A 17,420-nucleotide genomic window follows, 5' to 3' on the forward strand; every position below is an offset into this window, starting at 1 on the left:
GGGTGAATGAGGTTCAGCAATACTGAGCGCATAGCGTCTTGAAAAAAAAAAAAAAACTTTTAAGGCTGGGGATGCGTGGGAGTATGCACATTCACCGTGAACATCGTTGGTAATTCCGCTCCGATATCGATGGGAGGATAATTCATCGTTGACGGATACGTGGGATTAGTATGGAAGATGTCCTCTCTTGGTGGGAGCCCGGCATCAACACTGTCAGTCACATGCTGCTGATACCCCGACTGGAATGACAAGCCAACACGGGGCTCTCTGTCGTTGCTCTGGTGACTCTGGGAAGACGGAGCTTGCTGGGCGGATCTCTGTCCTGGGAGGGACAGCTGGGGAGGGTGTCCATTTAGGCCGATGAATGCGTAGTACCAGTCGGCGAAGTAAACAAGCATTATGAACAGACAGAAAAACCCAGCGGCTATGAATGGCCCGTTTCCCGTAGAGAACAGCAGGATGGCGGAGATGAAGAGGGAGACTACATAGTAAACATAGAACATCAGCTCCTGCGGGGGTGAGAAAGATCTGTCAGACTCGAAGGTGGCGTAATTTTGCTCTTTGTTGAGGTATCATTATAAGGATATATCATTCGTTCGATATTTACAGAGTTTAATCATTGTAAGACAAAACAGGACGCTGTATAATCAAGTGGGACAAGATACGGAATTTTAAGGAATTTTGAATGTGTTATGTGAGGTGATAAATTTCTTATTCACGCAATCCGTTGACGGTTCAGCTAATCAAGACTTGCTTCCAGCCTGAAATGAGCGGTTTTGCAAAACGTAGATTCTCTAGATTTTAACACATAAAATCACACGATGACTTTCCAGAATCAGCTCTGGATAGCGAAGTGCTCTAGAAAATTCCGTATCTTGTAATCATCAACAAATAAATCATGATATCACTTACTTGCCAAAGTTAGACCGAAATTATTAGCTGCGCGCTGGGAGCGGATCACGAAAGCCAGAGGAACTATTCCTACACAAGTGACAGACTGAAATACAACCCACATTCGCGGCAGCCAGCACCCACTTGGGCGGGTCCTGGGCGGAAATGTAAGTCTTCATCTCTGGCTTACCCCCGAGATGGTATTATCAGCTGCTTGAGTCAAGTGTCAAGTATTTATTCGTTGCTTGCATCGTAGCTTGCAAAGCATGTGTCAGCTGTCTGCTGAGATCCACCGCAATGGAAGAACACGCTTGGCTCAAGCAAAGCAGGGGGTAAAGTTCAAAAGCTTCTCACAGAACCTAACACGTAGTTTCAAACTGCATCCTCTTTTTGACCAGGATTATGATAAACAAAGCTTTCTGAACGAACGAAGATTTCTCAGTATTCCCAGATTCCTGGAAAATGGTGAACAGCCGGCACTGGACTTTCTGTTTCTTGTTGCTACCGATAGAGCTAATTCTCTTGTCGTGCCGTGTTTTCGCAAGTAAACGGCAGACGAAGTGAAAACGGTCAACATTGGTGATCTCAACTGAAGTACCGGTTATCAATACATTATATACATATACATATATATTTACACAAGTATATAAAGGGAAGATGTATACGTGAATATGAATTTGTTACCTTACACAAATCGGAGAAATCGTAATCAAACACCGTTAAGTAAAGTAAAGATGCCATTCTGTTTGAAATGAAATCACTTAATAGGGTGAACGCCAATCACAGTGATAAACCACAAGTATTATGTTGACATTAACACACATCAAGATCATGTGTAACAGTTGTACACACATACGTGGATATCCATAAGGGAAGTTCCACAACAAAATATAAAAGATTTATCAAACTAAAACGGAAGTCTCACGCAGTTCGAGGTAGATTTTGATGCAATGAAATTGAAAACAGGAATAAGCGATGAGGTGTGACTGGTTTGGCTTTGAATGCCAAAATAGTAGTTAAAAGGTGAACTGTATACATCATACATACATACAAACACACACACATATTTATATAATATATATATATATATATATATATATATATATATATATATATATATATATAATGTCTTTATGTATAGGCCTACGCACACACACATATATATATGTGTGTGTACTTAAATTCCCGGTAATAGTATGAAATGTGTGAAATTCAGAAATGATTATAATTCTGTAAAAGAAAACTAGTGAGATGGCTACTTGTCTGTCCGTCCGCACTTTTTCTGTCCGCCCTCAGATCTTGAAAACCACTGAGGCTAGAGGGATGCAAATTGGTATGTTGATCATCCACCCTCCACTCATCAAGCATACCAAATTGCAGCCATCTAGCCCCAGTAGTTTTTATTTTATTTAAGGTTAAATTTAGCTATAATCGTGCGTCTGGCAACGCTATAAGATAGGCCACCACCGAGCCGTGGCTGAAAGCTTCATGGGCCGCTGTTCATACAGCATTATAAGCTGTGCAGAAAACTCGATTGCGCCGAAGAAACTTAGGAGCATTTTTTACTTGCTTACATACTAACACATACAAACCCAACAAATATTTATACGTATATATATACTGCATATATGCGCGTGTGTGTTTATACATATTTATACATGTGTTGAGTGTGTATGCGTGTTGATGTATATAAATATAAAAGTAGCTATAATAATTTCTCTGTCTCTTAATCTCACAAATCTCAGTTTAGTCCTTCCTTGCTATAATATAATGTTACTTTTCAATTCGATTTCTGTTACTTTGTCTAATTTTTTTTTTTTTTGCATTTATAAAAAAGTAACATTACCCAAACTCTTCAAAATCCCATTCAAGTCTGTAGAACGGGATTTAAATAGCTTGTGAATTCATAATCAATGTAGCATTTTTGTTACGTCATTATTTAGGGCGCACTGGACGAGGGACACGTTTGTAACAGTTTTAACAGAACGGCCGAGTTATAAAATGGAACATTTTGACTTTAAAATCTCTCTCCTGCGCAACCTGTTTCTGTCGTGCAGGGGGATGTGGGTGACTAGACATTGGAGTGTTAAGTTAATGTGGGATTACTTTTCCTTGTCTTTCTCAACTCTCAGCTGAATTGCTGTACAACTTCAGCTTTACCTATATCTAGAATTTTGATTCGACAGTGTCTATAAAAAAAGCATTTTGCCATAATAACACTACCAATAGCCTAAACTTTGGACTTTAGCCGTTTGCTTGATAAATTATGATTATCTCATTTACTTAATTTTACTCCCTATCCAAATTCCTGCTGTTGTCTAACACAGAGATTTGTTTTCGTAGGACATTAGTAGTCGAAGGTAACGTCTGAATTATACGCTTTCAAGGTGACCACCTAAGTAAATTGCGGAACAAAAATAAAAATGGTTACATTTTGCTAAAATACGTGGGTTAAAAATGATCGACTAACCCGTGAAAAGAGCTGGGGATTTATTCCATGTTTATCATACTCCGTTACCCTCGTTTACTGAAAATCTTTAAAAACCTTTATTTTCTTTCTATATGATCAAGGATAATTTTCATTACTGGCCCTTATCAAACGAAAAACTGCGGTCGAGGCTTTGCAAGTCTTGTATTACGAAAACAATTATTACCGTATAAGGTAGCATACGGCTCAAACTGCGCATGAGCAGTTATAGTATGCTGGCTGACTCCTTGTTCCCAATTGCAGTACACTATATAATACTGTCGGTCTTAACCGTTAGCCAGCCATTCTTTTGATTTTTGCGATAAGGAAGTTTTAATGTTTATATATAAATGCCATTTATTAATTCCATATATCTATGTGTATTGTATTTTCTTGTTTTCAATTGTATTTTGCCACCTGTAGCGTTGACATAGCCTATAGCCTGTGTTAGTAAAAGAGCTTGCCATACCTTTGGTTTTTCCTTGTTCATTATTTTGCAGGATAATCCGTTGATTTTCAATATTTCCATGCTCTCTGTACCGTAAAACAATTATATGCTGCTAATGAGTTTTTTATATGTATGGTTAGTCTAACTGTAGCGAGGGAATTTAACCTGGGTAATTCAATGCATGATGAGTCTAGACCTCTGTATGGTTCTTTGTACGGTATTCCCTTTCTCTCTTTAATATCACACTAATAGAAGTCAAAGAACCACGATCTTTGTATTGTCCATCATTGAGTCCACTAAGCATTTAAAAAACTTTGGTGGCCTGGCTACGTCACTGTAACGCTGCCTTACTATTGGTCAACAAATTCCACCCCACATGACAGTATCCAATCAAAGCATTTGTTTCTTTGGCTTTGAAAATCGCAATGAATGAAAGACTTGAATTCCCACGTGATTAAGCAGTGTAGAACCGATAGTGTGTGGTGTACGTACTGTGTGTGTGTGTGTTTCGGTGATGGCAGCTCAATGTCAAGATCATAACGCAACTTGGATTATTTTCACTGTTTAAATAAGTGGCATGGATTATTTTTAGCGTGTAATTACACAATTCAGGGATGTTGTGTGTGTGAGACTACCAAATTTACTGCAACGCCAACAACTTGCTGGTAAGTTTGTGGAATACTTCATTAATCCTATTTGTCGGTGTTTAGTGTCTCAATATACAACAGTGTTCTTCACAGTAAAATAGCTTGTGTATTGTTTAGCCGGCAGTAAACTCGTACGATCGCGGTAAGATATGTATGTAATCTAGACCTTGTATGTAGTGTGGCCTGGTAATAAGATTGCTTGCCAGCCTGTCGCATTGGCAGATCAGCACGTCCGAAATTTAAAAGCTCAATAGCCATCGATGTGTGAAAATGGGTTCGCTGTTGAATTTCATGGGCCCTTATTTATTAATTGGTATACATCTTCGGAAAGCTCTGCATTGAAAGTTTTATGTGCAACGTAACATTATGATAAACATTAAAATTAAGAAAATGGTCGAGGCTTGAATGTGCTGGTAATAAAGACAATCTCATGATAGTATGCAAGGGAAACAATATTTAACCTCGTATGTAGGTACTTAGGCCTAATAATAACAGAACATCCATGTTTAAATAAGGATTCATCCTAACCTAACCTCCCAGTAGCCTAACCTATCCTAGAATGCCGTGCCCTGACCTGGTTGGGAGCCCTGTTTCCCCGGACACCCCCAATTAACGTGAGGTATCGTATACCTTCATTTGTCAATCTGAGAGATGATTTAACAGCGAGTGCTGGTGTATATGATACACGGGGTGGTAAAGAAAAATAGATTCAGCCTAGCCTTAAGTACTTTTAAAAAGAAGCTTACTGATTGAGAATGGACATAAGTTAACACTGAATGCTGGTATATTTTATGGTAATCAAAGAGGGGGAAAGTAACCTAAAATGCTGGTACATAAGTCTCACTTTTTACGGTTGACCAGAAAAGAAGAACATCAGTGCAGATACCAAATGCATTATCTTAAACCCGGAAAACATTGCCTTACCAGTGGTGTATTTTGTATTTGGTTGTAACCCAGCAATCTGAGAACCAACAAAACTAAGGCGTTGAGGAAACACCCGACGAAGACGCTTGTCGCGTAGTTCATCCACGCAACAGAGAATTGGCTGAAGTACAGCGCCATGATAATGATGAGAATGACCTGGAAGGTAAAATGTGTATATATATCACGTCTCGATACATTGTGTGTGTGTGTGTGTTTGTTTGCATGCGTGTTTGAGTGTAACAAATTTCTCGCAAGCTGTAAGATTCTTATGGATGTTTTTCTTCATGGCACTCATTTTTCAACTGTTAAAACTGTAAGGGGAAAGCGTACCGAGGCATTATTCGTGGACTTATTCTCATTCATTATTTTTAATTTTTTGTGAAAGATAGCTCTGAAGTCCCCGGCATTGGAATTACGAGTAACGATGACCACGTTAAAGGTGGCATCATTATTACTGTTACGAAGGCAAAGTACTCCCATGAACACCACAAAACGAATATGATACTTACTATTTCAACCACCTTCAGGAAGGCCGAGGGATGTCTCAGGTTATTCACGTCCATTTTTGTTGAATTCCTTTCGTCTTCTTCCTTCAAATCTTCTGAGACTCTGATTCAGATGGTTTGCAAAGGACTTAATCTAAGACCGACCTTCTGACGGTAGGTTTTCAGCAATAAAAAGCTCCGGTGAGTTTCTTTTATGCTAGTTGAACCTGCGAGAGAAAAATACATGAGTCAGTTTGTAGGAAGAGTAGGGAGAATATCAAAGTCTTTCATACCACGCACTCCGTTGACAAATACCCAACAGATGATTGACGTTTACACTTATCGAACTCGGAATATTGAACTCTGAACTGCATAATCTTGAGTGCCTACCCCTTAACACAATTTCATTGTAATCTAACAATAGCGTTTAGTGATACGTTGAGGACAGGCAGACAGATATATGAACAGACGGTGTGCGCAAAATTCTGTCGCTTTGTCCTAATGCTTGTAGTACGGGTCTTTTGCCTACCTGGTAGGTCTGGTCTGCTAAACAGTGGAACGCTAGTGCTATAGGCTTGCAGATGATAGCATTCACGGTACGTTTCAACTATACGTAATGTTTGCTCAGTGGCTTCGTCAGTCACGCGGTCTAGCAGTATCTCCAAAAATGAATCATATTTAATCTCGGTTATTGTTACATATGGTTATCAGTGCTGTTTTATCTAATTAGGTGCAGTCAAGCGACTGATGATATAATTAGTTAACACGTATGCGCAAACTTTCATACTTAATGTCTATACACACAGTTACAGAATAATCATTTATCACAAATTTCGAGATATTGAATATCGTCGACGTTCATTTTAGACCGTGAGGCTGTACCGTCATACTCAGAGTGGCTGATTTATCCTTTACTTGGAAGAGTCTTGTTATTTAAAGATGTGAATGATTATAGTCGGGAATCAACAACTCGGAAATTGATCCAAATTAACTGTTACTTCTAAAAATTCTACTTACTTCTCATTCGGTGCAAAAGGGTTACCAACAAGACGGGGGAATGAACGATGCTTCATGCAGTTATTTCAAAAAAGTAGAAAATCAGTTTTTAAAAGAAACTTCAACTAAAATCACATGTGATTTGAAATTGTATATTTCTTTTATGTATTGCTGATGACAAATATTTAGGAAATTACAGTCAATGAACGGGAAAAGGATAATGGAATTAAGTGTACATCTGAACAATGTTTCTAATCAGTAGACGAGTATATACTGTATTATGACTAGGCAAGGTGATGCACTCGAAGTCTTCTCTCATCCCACATAGCCTAGCTTGCACAAACATAATTGTATATAAAATGTGCTTTTTAACGGAGCGCCTGTAGAATGTACAGTACCCCGCAAGTGACCACAAGAGGGCCACCGGATTCTTTACTGAGGTCAATGGAAGTTTGAAAGGATTCTGCGGAATATGCCTAAATTGCTCCACTACGCTAGGGCAGCACTGTGGAACTCGCTTTTGCACTTGCGGGCACAGTAGCAGATCTATCACGAATGCTTTCCTTATACTTAAGGAATGGGCAAATCGATGATTCGTTCTTCTTCTTTTTCTTAGCAGTCCTGGCAAAAGGTTTCCCTTCTGCTGCATCGCATCTAACATTTTCACCTTTTCAGCTAAAGTAGGCACATCATGGACTCTATAGGGCTTGCTCTCGCTGCCACTAGAAACACTTACAGTACTTTGGAGCCATTGCACGTCTATTATAAGAGCTGTTTTGTATCAAAGCAAAGATAGAGCGCAAAGATTCCATCGCATAGACTGCACAGGAAATATGCCACAGAATGCTACATATGAACCAAGTTTGGAGTGAAAAGCTGCATAGGGAGGCTGAGGGTGATACTTGAGTAGATCCTGAGCACAACAAAAGTGTGGGTAAAAACGGAAAAAGCACTAAGTGATGGACAGAGGACTTGACAAAGAAGAGAGTCCTTATCGATGGAAACATATCACAGAGGAAGGTCTTGTCCCTGTATGAGCATTTCAGCAGTAAGGTTGATATTAAAGAGGGAACCAAGCCGTTTGCGGCTGGTACGGGATATTTAAATTAATTTAAGTATCGATTAGACCTTAAAAACATTAAATTATAACAGTGGCATCTGCCAACAAAGAAGCCGCCAACACGTTTCCTACAGTGTTCAAAGATGAAAGCTACAATCCCAAGTAGGCTTTCAGTTGTGATGAAACTGGACCGTTCTGGAATAAAAGGCCTAGCAGCACTTACATCCACCAAAGTGCAAAGCAGGTGTCAGGCTTTAAAACATTGAAGGAATTGGTGACTCTAGTGGTATGTGGCAATGCAGCTGGCCTTATGATAAAGCCTGGGGTATCTTCCGGCGAAAAATGCCTGCGTTGTTAAGAATGAAAAAAAAAAGAGGCTTCTTGTCACAACACAGAAGCTTGGATCACTGCTATTCTGTTGACATGTGCTTAATGGTTCCATGAATGCTTTATCCCCAAAGTCAGGAGTTACTTAGAGAAGTAAGGCCTGCCTTTCAAAGGCCTGTTAATGAGGGATAAGGCTCCCGGCCATCCTCAATCCATTGCCATCAAAGACCCATTTGTGCAGGTTGTGCTTTTGCCTGCCAATATGACCAAACTTCTTTGGAAGAGAATTTTATGAAGCTCTTGGAGGGACGGGGTTTGTATATAAGAAAATTCCTCATATCTGTACTGCCCTTATCAGTAGATTGATAACTGTTTAGGCCAATGTACTGTCAAATCATTAGTATACAGTCTGATCATTTGCCATCTTCATATATGTTAATTTTAAGTACTTTCCACATATATTTTGTAGACTTTTAAAAGAAAAGAGATCTAGCATTTCTGAAGGTAAAAATCGAACCATTTTTTTAAACATACAATACACTGAATGAGAACAAGCACCAAATTATGAATCCAGTCATAATAAAATTTGTGTAAATGAACAATGCACATAGATATCTGATCAATCCACTGCTAGCTGTAAAGAGGCGACACGGCCCGTGGTAGAGCTTCCTTCTGCGAGACTGTATGATAATTTTACAATGTTTGATTTTTCAGTTCCCTGTTTGGTTAATCTCTTTGTTATAGATAGAAAAGAAACTTGGAACAAACGGAAAAAACGTACGTGGATGAAGGTCAACCATCGGCGTTATAATGTGAAATTTAAAAAAGGTTGAAGCAAGTTCCCTTCGATTCACTGACACTGCCAAAGCGAACTGGGAAGGAGGCACCGATTGCCGCAGAACATGACGCGAGGTTTTGTTCGGAGCGTTTTGGTGCGATAAGACAAGGTGATAAGAGAGCGATAAGGAGGAAGACCTCAAGGAAATGCACCAGAAAATGAAACGTAAATCGTTTGAATGTTGTTAGACGAGAATGCACCATTACGGGCTGAATATCAACAACCGATAAAACGGTTATGTTGCCACATGAAGACGAAATAGATCATTTGGCCGAGTGACTCTAATGAGGTGTCTCTCGCTCGCCCTCTCCCTACACATACACATACGCTCATATATACATACACGTATATACCTATGCATAACAGGAATATCAAGGGACCCTTCCATTCCGGTACCTCTTTCTCCCCATCTCTCTAGCCGTTTCCAGGTCTTTCATCTTCCTTCTTGCGTTACCAACTTCACCTCCATGTGACGCAAAAGGCCTCTTCTGGAATTCCGCAGCTCGTCTTTCCTGTGCTTTATCTTCCACAAGTCTCCATTCATCCCCAGCCTTCCTTCTCGTAGCTCTTATATAAGTAGGTCTAGGTCTTCCAGCCTTCGAACTCTTCTGGTGCCCACAGGAGTCCAAGCTGATGCTGTCACATAATGTTCTCCCTGCATTGTGCGAAGAACACATCCAAGCTATCTTCGTCTGCTTTTCATCGTTTTCTCCTCTACATATTGAACTTCCATAATTTCCCTTATGGTATTTCTAACCTTGTCCTCCCATCTGACTCCTAATAGTCTTCGTAAATCCTTATTCATAAATCTGCAAGATCTTTTAGATATACTGTAATATTAGACTTATATTTAATCTTACGTTCACTTGCCTTTTCAGAGTATTTGATTCCTCGTCTTATTCAGCCTGCTGATTTGTGTGATCATCTTATTTTAGTCTTTCATTAATTTTTTAGGCGCATAGGCCTATATCTGTATATATATATATATATGTATATATATAAACACACACACACACACACACATATATATATATATATATATATATATATATATATATATATATATATATATATGTATATATATATATACATATCTTTAAGTAGTCTTTATCTTGGCCAGTTTCGTTTTGAATGCCAATGCACAAGTGACCACGTATCAATTAAAGGCAACACATTTCCAGTTTGAAATCTTCTTCAAGATTAAACTTTGAAGGAACCGACGTAAATCATCGCTATTATTACTCTATATATTTAGTGCATATCGTCGGATGCAAATCTAAGGAGCAACATAGCATCGATTTTTGTTTGTTCCCTCAGTGTTTGACATTTGAAGGTAATGAAGAGATGCAGGAAATTGGAACAGTGACGTCTTGAATTGGTAGGTGTCACGCGTACACTGCCATTCAATATACACACACATATATATATATATATATATATATATATATATATATATATATATATATATATATATATATAATGTGTATGTTTGTGTATTATAAAAGGCTCCTAACACATATAAACACCGCTTTTCTGTAACCTTTTCTCATTCACTATTTGCCTGAGGAGAGAGACAGCTTGGTATCTGAAATGTAGCCTTTATTTTCCACAATTTGGCGTTTCTGTGGGCTCCCTTATATTTGATGGAATTCTCTTTTAACAGAAAATATTTCACAGTCATATATATATATATATATATATATATATATATATATATATATATATATATATATATATATATATATATATATATATATATATATATATATATATATATATATATATATAAGGCTCTGACAGAGAATGAACTTGAAAATCGTGTGAATACTTTCTGAAACCAAATGAACGGAGCGATTACCAAATTTAAAGAAAGCATCAAAGGAAGTTGTTAGTGCCGTCAGTGCACCTCATGCGGTGGAGTGTAGGCATTACTTAGGGTTCTTTGCAGCGTCCCTTCGGCCCCTAGCTGCAACCTCGTTCATTCATTTTACCGTACCTCCGTTCATATTCTCTTTCTGCCTTCGTACTTTCCACCCTCTCCTAACAATTTACTCAGTGCTACTGCGAGGTTTTCCTCCTGTTACACCTTTCAAACTTTTTCACTGTCAATTTCCGTTTAAGCGCCGAATGGCCTTAGTTGCCCCATTGCTTGGCGTGTATGCCTAAAATCTATAAACCAGTCAATCAATCATGAGTTTCCGGTTCTTGTGTAGTAGAGTTTTTACTTAGATTTGCCTCTCTCTGGCGTTTAGGTCTCCAAGTTTCGCCGTTGTGGAGCTGACCGTTTTTCTAGTGAAGTCTTTGGCTTATTTCAGATACTTTCTTTTAGAAATTTTGGATGACCCGTTAACGTTTTGTGTTTAAGTGTTTATGTTTGTGTAAGTCCATAGCCTGATTTTTATGTTATTTCGTGTTTCATAAATTCTGTTCAAGTGAAATTGACCTTATCACTAACTTCTTCTTTTGCCGTTTCTTTTTCAGAACATCTGGATCTCAACGTTCTGTACCTTTCTTAGACCTACTCACTGGATCATCAGAGATTCAGCCACACTACGCTTCAGTGGTTCTTTGTGGACGCAGGTAAATGGCTTCCCTGTGTTGCATGGGAAATTTTCATTTTCTGATTTCTAATGCTGTTGCTCATTTCACGGCTTCTCAACCTCCTTGGTTTGACGTGCGGTACCTCTAGACTAAAGGACGGGAGGGTTCACCCTAGAATTACAAATAATGGGTTTGCAGGCGTGCCATAAATAGTCCTTGGGAGATTAATAGGATTGAATTTGGTTCTTCCCTGAGTTCAGTTGTGTGAAAAGGTATGGATTTCAATAGACATTTTAGCTGCTTATAGTAGGTTGCCTTTCTTAGATGTGAAACATTTTCAGGCGATAATCTTTCAGCCTTTGATAAAGCTTTGAATTTGGTAACGCAAGTAAATCTGCAGCATTCAGCGGCCTTTTAAAATTGCTTGTATTCTAGAAAACGTTATTAGCTTTGAAATCTGATAAAGTTAAAGTCTGATTTAATAACCAGTAAAGAATCTCTTATTTCAAACAATTTACACATTAAGGATGCTGTGTTATCACTTAAAATGTGTTCATGATCTCTGGAACGAAACCAGATTCTCCAGGAACTTTTCAGTACATTTCCATAAAATAGAATATTCATTTGTGAAAAGACAGTTTCATTTGTGAAAAGACAGTTTCAGGGATAAGTGAAGAGAAATATGATGCAAGATGAAATTGAAAATTGAAAAGAAGGCAAAAGTCACCTACCATTCGAACATATGCACCGGTAGACGACAGTGGGTCTTGGTGCTTAAGTAGCCTGGCAACAGTTCCTGAACCCCAAGTGTTCAGCACCACAACACTGCTGTATGAGCAACGTGACACCAACGTCCAACTTTGAGTGCAGGGTAAATGAAGAATAAAAAGAGCAAGGGGTGTGTCACTTTAGGGGCAGATAGATGTGCCTACTAACCATGGGTATGAAGCTGACAAACCTAGCCGTGGATAAGGTCTTATTAAACTGATGAAGATGCTCGCTGACGTTCGCTCCTCTTGTGGATCAGCCAGTTGTCGATGATACATATTTAAAGGACTTTAACGAATTTTCACTTTACTTCTTCGTCTGAGTAAACATAACGTATGCCTGTGATAATGACTGTGGACTGAACAGGTAATACTGATCATTGTTTACTGGGAGCCATGATCCTTCAGACGTCGAGGACCACAGTCCTTACGACGCCAAGTTAAACAGTCGACCAATCCATACTCTTCCATGGGAACTGGTGTAAAGGTGAACGACGAAAACAACTCTTCGTACACGATACCTTTTATTGATGAATATTGATGGATCTCACATAAGAAATAGATAAGTACATCACCTACAGACGCATTTCATACTGGACAGCCATGTTCGTCCGTAAACTACGAAAAGATGTAGAGTGGGGGAAATAAAGGTCCTGAAATTGTTTCCAAGACTGTTCATCAGTGTTGCTCTGTTTACAATTGATTAGTCAAGACTAGAATAATAATAATAATAACTTTCTCTCGTGAATGAAGGGGGAAAACAAGTCCGCCAAGCAGAAATGCTCTGTGAGAACTGATTGGTCCTCTCGGCTAGAGACTAGTGCCTAGGCTCTGAGTATCAATGTAAGTACAAATCATACAAAAATAGATTTAAAAAAAAAAGAAGAAGAAGACAGTGCGTCAATCTTAAATACTCTGAACAAATAAACATTGTGTTTGCTATTGAAATTTTTGCCGTAGCTAAGTTTTCTCAGGCAAGTTTAAATTTAAGACAACAAAAATGTTCTTTCTCGCTTTGTAACACAAACATATATACTGTAACGACCAACTGAAACATCTAAATAAATACTTTTAACGGCTGAAGACGGAATAATATTTAAAAAAAAGATTTTCTTTTACAATGAATAAAGAATTTCTCGACCGTGTAACACACATACACACGGGAAATTATATATATATATATATATATATATATATATATATATATATATATATATATATATATACATATATTATATATATATTATATATAGAAATAATCAACACACAATCGCGGGTAGAACAGAAATAAATTTCTGACTCTCATCGGGATCGAACCCAGGTCTTTCAATTGAAGGCAAGGGCGCTGCCCACTAGGCCATACAGGTCATAAAAGACGTTGGAACCTGAGTGCCTTTCGATCCTGATGTGAGTCAGAAGTTTATATATATATATATAATATATATATATATATATATATATATATATATATATATATTATATATATATATATATATATATATATATATATATATGATTTCTTTAACAATACTGATGAGACACATTTATCACATTTGTTCTCTAACTACTGAGACAAATTCTTTTCATTTGTGACAAAGTAATATCTTCTAATCGGACGATTTGAGATATATATATATATTATATATATAGGCTATATATATATATATATATATATATATATATATATATATATATATATATATATATATAAATGTATGTATATATATATATATATATATTATATATATATATATATATATATATATATATATAAATGTATGTATATATATATATATATATATATATATATATATATATATATATATATATATAATATATTCCTCCATTTCTCTTCTTAAATACTCGGAGACTGATCTAGATTTAAGGACGCTGCTTAAAGGATTTTGCAAATGCAACGGCACAATTAGCAACGTTCATAGAAATGATGAAACGACACATATTCATACAAAAAAATTAATGAGTATTTGTGAAGATAGGAATAAATCATCATATAGATATTATTGAAAACTCCCATTATAGTGAATTTTTGGACAATGGAAACCCCCATTATAGTGAACATGTGCAACATGTGGAAGTATTTAAATAAGATTCGCTCCCTCTTGCAAGAAGCCACGCAGCATTAGCGGGTCCAGAAAAATTTCTAGGGGGGGCGTTGTCCCCACCAATTGTCATATACATACTGTACATATATATATATATATATATATATATATATATATATATATATATATATATATATATATATATATATACGTATATGTATATATACGTTTATAATTATTTATTTTCTCAAAATTTTCTTATTTCTGTAATAGATCTTTTCCCATTTTTATATTTCTCATGTTATCTAAAACTTCTGTATTATTATTTTGTAATTTTTTTGTGGGGGGCACGTGACCAGCTGCCCCGCCCCCCACTCCTGGATCCGTTAGTGCCACGCAGTGATTTAAAGTTTCTCAAAACCCATATTTATCGCGCGGGAGACAGGAATACTGCAATTCGGACACTGCTTTCATGTCAAGAAAATGATCACCCACGTCACTTTCCCCGGATATATGGGCTATCTTTCCATTAGACACCACTACGAAAAATAAACGTTCTGTTTACATGAATATCTACGAGATATTCATCGGTAGCGTTAAGGAGAGAACAGGAATTTGGAAATGAAGAGAAGCGGAGGATGTTGGACTTCGGGAATCAATACTAGAATGTATTGGCAAGAGGGAATAATGGACTCCATTGATACATCGACTCACAGTTCACGTAAAGTACAGCATATTACATAGACGCGGAAATATCGTCATCGAATTTCTTAACCTAAGTATCTACAGCAGTTAACCATACACAAATAGCACCATTAAACATGACTCATTCTTTTCAGCACAAATGAATCTGGACAGATTCGCAGTATAGTCACTTTCAATTTAAATAATCTGTGTTTACAATTTTCGACAGACAGTGATTTTGGTCACGCTGTGGTTCGTTGCCTGGTGTCAGCTGTCACATCAGTTTACAACTCGTTTTCTGCGAGTTGTGGTCTTTCTTCACCGGGAAATATTCCACCGTCGGTCGAGAGCTCTCAGCTCAGTAGAAAACCCCCACAACAACCATTCAGCTGCGTCCGTAGCACTTTTAGAAAAACCTTAAATTAATCTCACTTTTAGAGAATGTAATATCAGGGTAAAATGAATCTGTGTTCTCTTATCCGCCCCAGTACTGGACGGCGATTCCTGCTCTGACATCCAGAAGCCTGTCCTAAAGAAAAGAACTGTCAGTGGAGGCCGCTTTCTCACTCCTCCCAAGCACCTTTCTTTGTACGACTCTCTCTCTCACGAAACCAAACACCTGAAACGACAACCGCGCCCTCAGACGGCTCCTCTGCAGTCGCTGTCGTCCGCGTTCTTGGCGTCCTGTAGGTCTATCGGTCCAGGCAAGGGCTCCTTTTCGTCGGGACTCTCTGCGTCTCTTTTGGTGCCTTCGTTTCGCGGGATGCGAGAGGACGACCTCCTCAGGAAGGTCTTGACCAGAGGTTCTCGTCCCTGCAGAGAGGGCGTCTTCTCGAACAGAGACCACGACTTCGTAGAGACTAAGGACTTGTCGACATCCTCTGGAGCGTTTGTACCTAAATATGAAACGACATCAGGTGATTTGTACAGAATGAAGATTTTTTCTTTCCAATTTTTTCAATATATTTTGCCACTTACAAACACTAAAGTTTCCTTGGCCCCGTGGGAACTCCAAGTCTCTTTTTCAAAATTAGCTGTATATATATTTCTTTAAGGGGTTCTTGTTGTTTCATGGTCAAATCTCCCAGGTATAAGATTCTTTTTAATAGAGCTCATCTCTTCATGTGGTTTAGTTTCAGTAACCCTCGAAGAAAAGAATATGAGATAATGCAAATATTCCGTTCTTTATTTATTTAGACTAAGTTATTTTGACGTGTTATTTGTGGGTTGAACTCCCTTTTACAATAACCTCAACATTTGCTCGATTTCACGGGTCTTATCAAGTTTATTATCGCTCATTTGACAGTTATTGGTAGCCAGTAAACCATCTATATTTTGACACCTTTTTCTCTAACCTCTTGCCAGATGTTTCGAATTTTATGGTAATTGGTAGGCGTCCTAAATGGAAGGCCTAAGTTCGGCCAAGGTACTGTACAACAGATTGAAGATCACAGGCGTTTTCTGCTCTCTCTCAGAACAGGGCTCTACTCCTGTAGAAATCTGGCCACAGCAAATAAATGAATGCATGCACAAACAGAGAGACACTTCCTTACCTGTGACAGCCGTAACTATAATGGCGACGATGATGCACATGAGAGTTCCCCAAAGCGAGTTCAGGCAGTAGGAGAGGGCGTAGATGCTGTGATCTGAACTCCTGAAAGGAAAATAAAGACGTAGTTGAAAGGGTTTATTGTTAATATTGAAGTTGGTTGAGTGGTTGGTTTGTGAATGTTTTGTCTCACATAATGTATGAAGCTGAAAGCGTTAGAAGACATTAAACTCTGTCTTAATATGGCTAGGCCTACGCGAAAAAGTCAAAATTATAGCTGTAATTGTTCGAAGGTGAGCTGACATAGAACAAAAACCACCACTATTCCTGATAAAATGATAGTGCAGTGTCTATTTAACGGATACATGGAAAAATCTTAGAATTTCAGGAAATTTTCGGAATTTCGTTGCACGTGGAAAAGAAGGTATGAGAAATGCTTGGAATTTGAAGGCAAATTTAAAAGTAAATCGAAACAAATTCTTGGTATAAATTCGAGAATGGGAAAGTATTCAGCAGCAGATGCTCGGAATTATTAAGTATATATTATGTAGTCACTATTATGCTCACGAGAGAACGATGGATTCTCTATTAAAAATCTCTATGGCATACCTCCGCCTTCACCGAAAGGCAGATAGATTGCTCGACATACGACAAAGCTGTCGTCGAGATATTTCTTTCAAAAGTGATGAAACAGAGACGTTTCAAGGTCTCGAGAAAGTTCGATTCAGTTCAG

At 37.9% G+C, this 17,420-nt stretch overlaps 3 protein-coding genes across 5 annotated transcripts in view; 1 reads left to right on the plus strand and 2 right to left on the minus strand.

Moving 5' to 3' along the window:
- Window positions 1–9,166, minus strand: LOC136828946 (uncharacterized). Its single transcript, XM_067087331.1, has 4 exons — window positions 9,027–9,166; window positions 5,887–6,089; window positions 5,378–5,533; window positions 1–509 (listed from the first exon to the last, which is right to left on the minus strand). The coding sequence occupies exons 2-4, from the start codon at window positions 5,938–5,940 to the stop codon at window positions 60–62; spliced, it is 660 nt and encodes a 219-aa protein (XP_066943432.1). The 5' UTR covers window positions 5,941–6,089; window positions 9,027–9,166; the 3' UTR covers window positions 1–59.
- LOC136828943 (uncharacterized) overlaps window positions 4,259–17,420 on the plus strand; it is a 149,124-nt gene continuing 135,962 nt past the window's right edge. Inside the window, exons 1-2 of the transcript XR_010850259.1 lie at window positions 4,259–4,471; window positions 11,565–11,663. The gene's annotated coding sequence lies outside the window, so the exon portion shown is untranslated. The remainder of the gene's footprint in view (window positions 4,472–11,564; window positions 11,664–17,420) is intronic.
- Window positions 14,708–17,420, minus strand: part of LOC136828945 (sodium-coupled monocarboxylate transporter 1-like) — a 116,385-nt gene continuing 113,672 nt past the window's right edge. For all 3 annotated transcript variants that reach the window (XM_067087329.1, XM_067087330.1, XM_067087328.1), the window contains 2 exons: window positions 16,692–16,792; window positions 14,708–16,034 (listed from right to left, as the gene is read on the minus strand). In XM_067087329.1, the coding sequence (XP_066943430.1) occupies window positions 15,778–16,034; window positions 16,692–16,792 (358 nt within the window). In that variant the 3' untranslated portion in view covers window positions 14,708–15,777. The remainder of the gene's footprint in view (window positions 16,035–16,691; window positions 16,793–17,420) is intronic.

The sequence above is a fragment of the Macrobrachium rosenbergii genome, chromosome 43, assembly GCF_040412425.1.
Source record: "Macrobrachium rosenbergii isolate ZJJX-2024 chromosome 43, ASM4041242v1, whole genome shotgun sequence".
Classification (NCBI taxonomy): Eukaryota; Metazoa; Arthropoda; class Malacostraca; order Decapoda; family Palaemonidae; genus Macrobrachium; species Macrobrachium rosenbergii.

What these genes read in the sequence shown, in the direction of transcription:
- LOC136828946 (XM_067087331.1), bottom strand. Translation starts at nt 5,940, where the DNA reads ATGGACGTGAATAACCTGAGACATCCCTCGGCCTTCCTGAAGGTGGTT. An exon ending in TCCTGAAGGTGGTTGAAATA is followed by an intron (nt 5,534 to 5,886) that starts GTAAGTATCATA and finishes TTTACCTTCCAG; the next exon opens with GTCATTCTCATCATTATCAT. An exon ending in AAATACAAAATACACCACTG is followed by an intron (nt 510 to 5,377) that starts GTAAGGCAATGT and finishes TCACCCCCGCAG; the next exon opens with GAGCTGATGTTCTATGTTTA.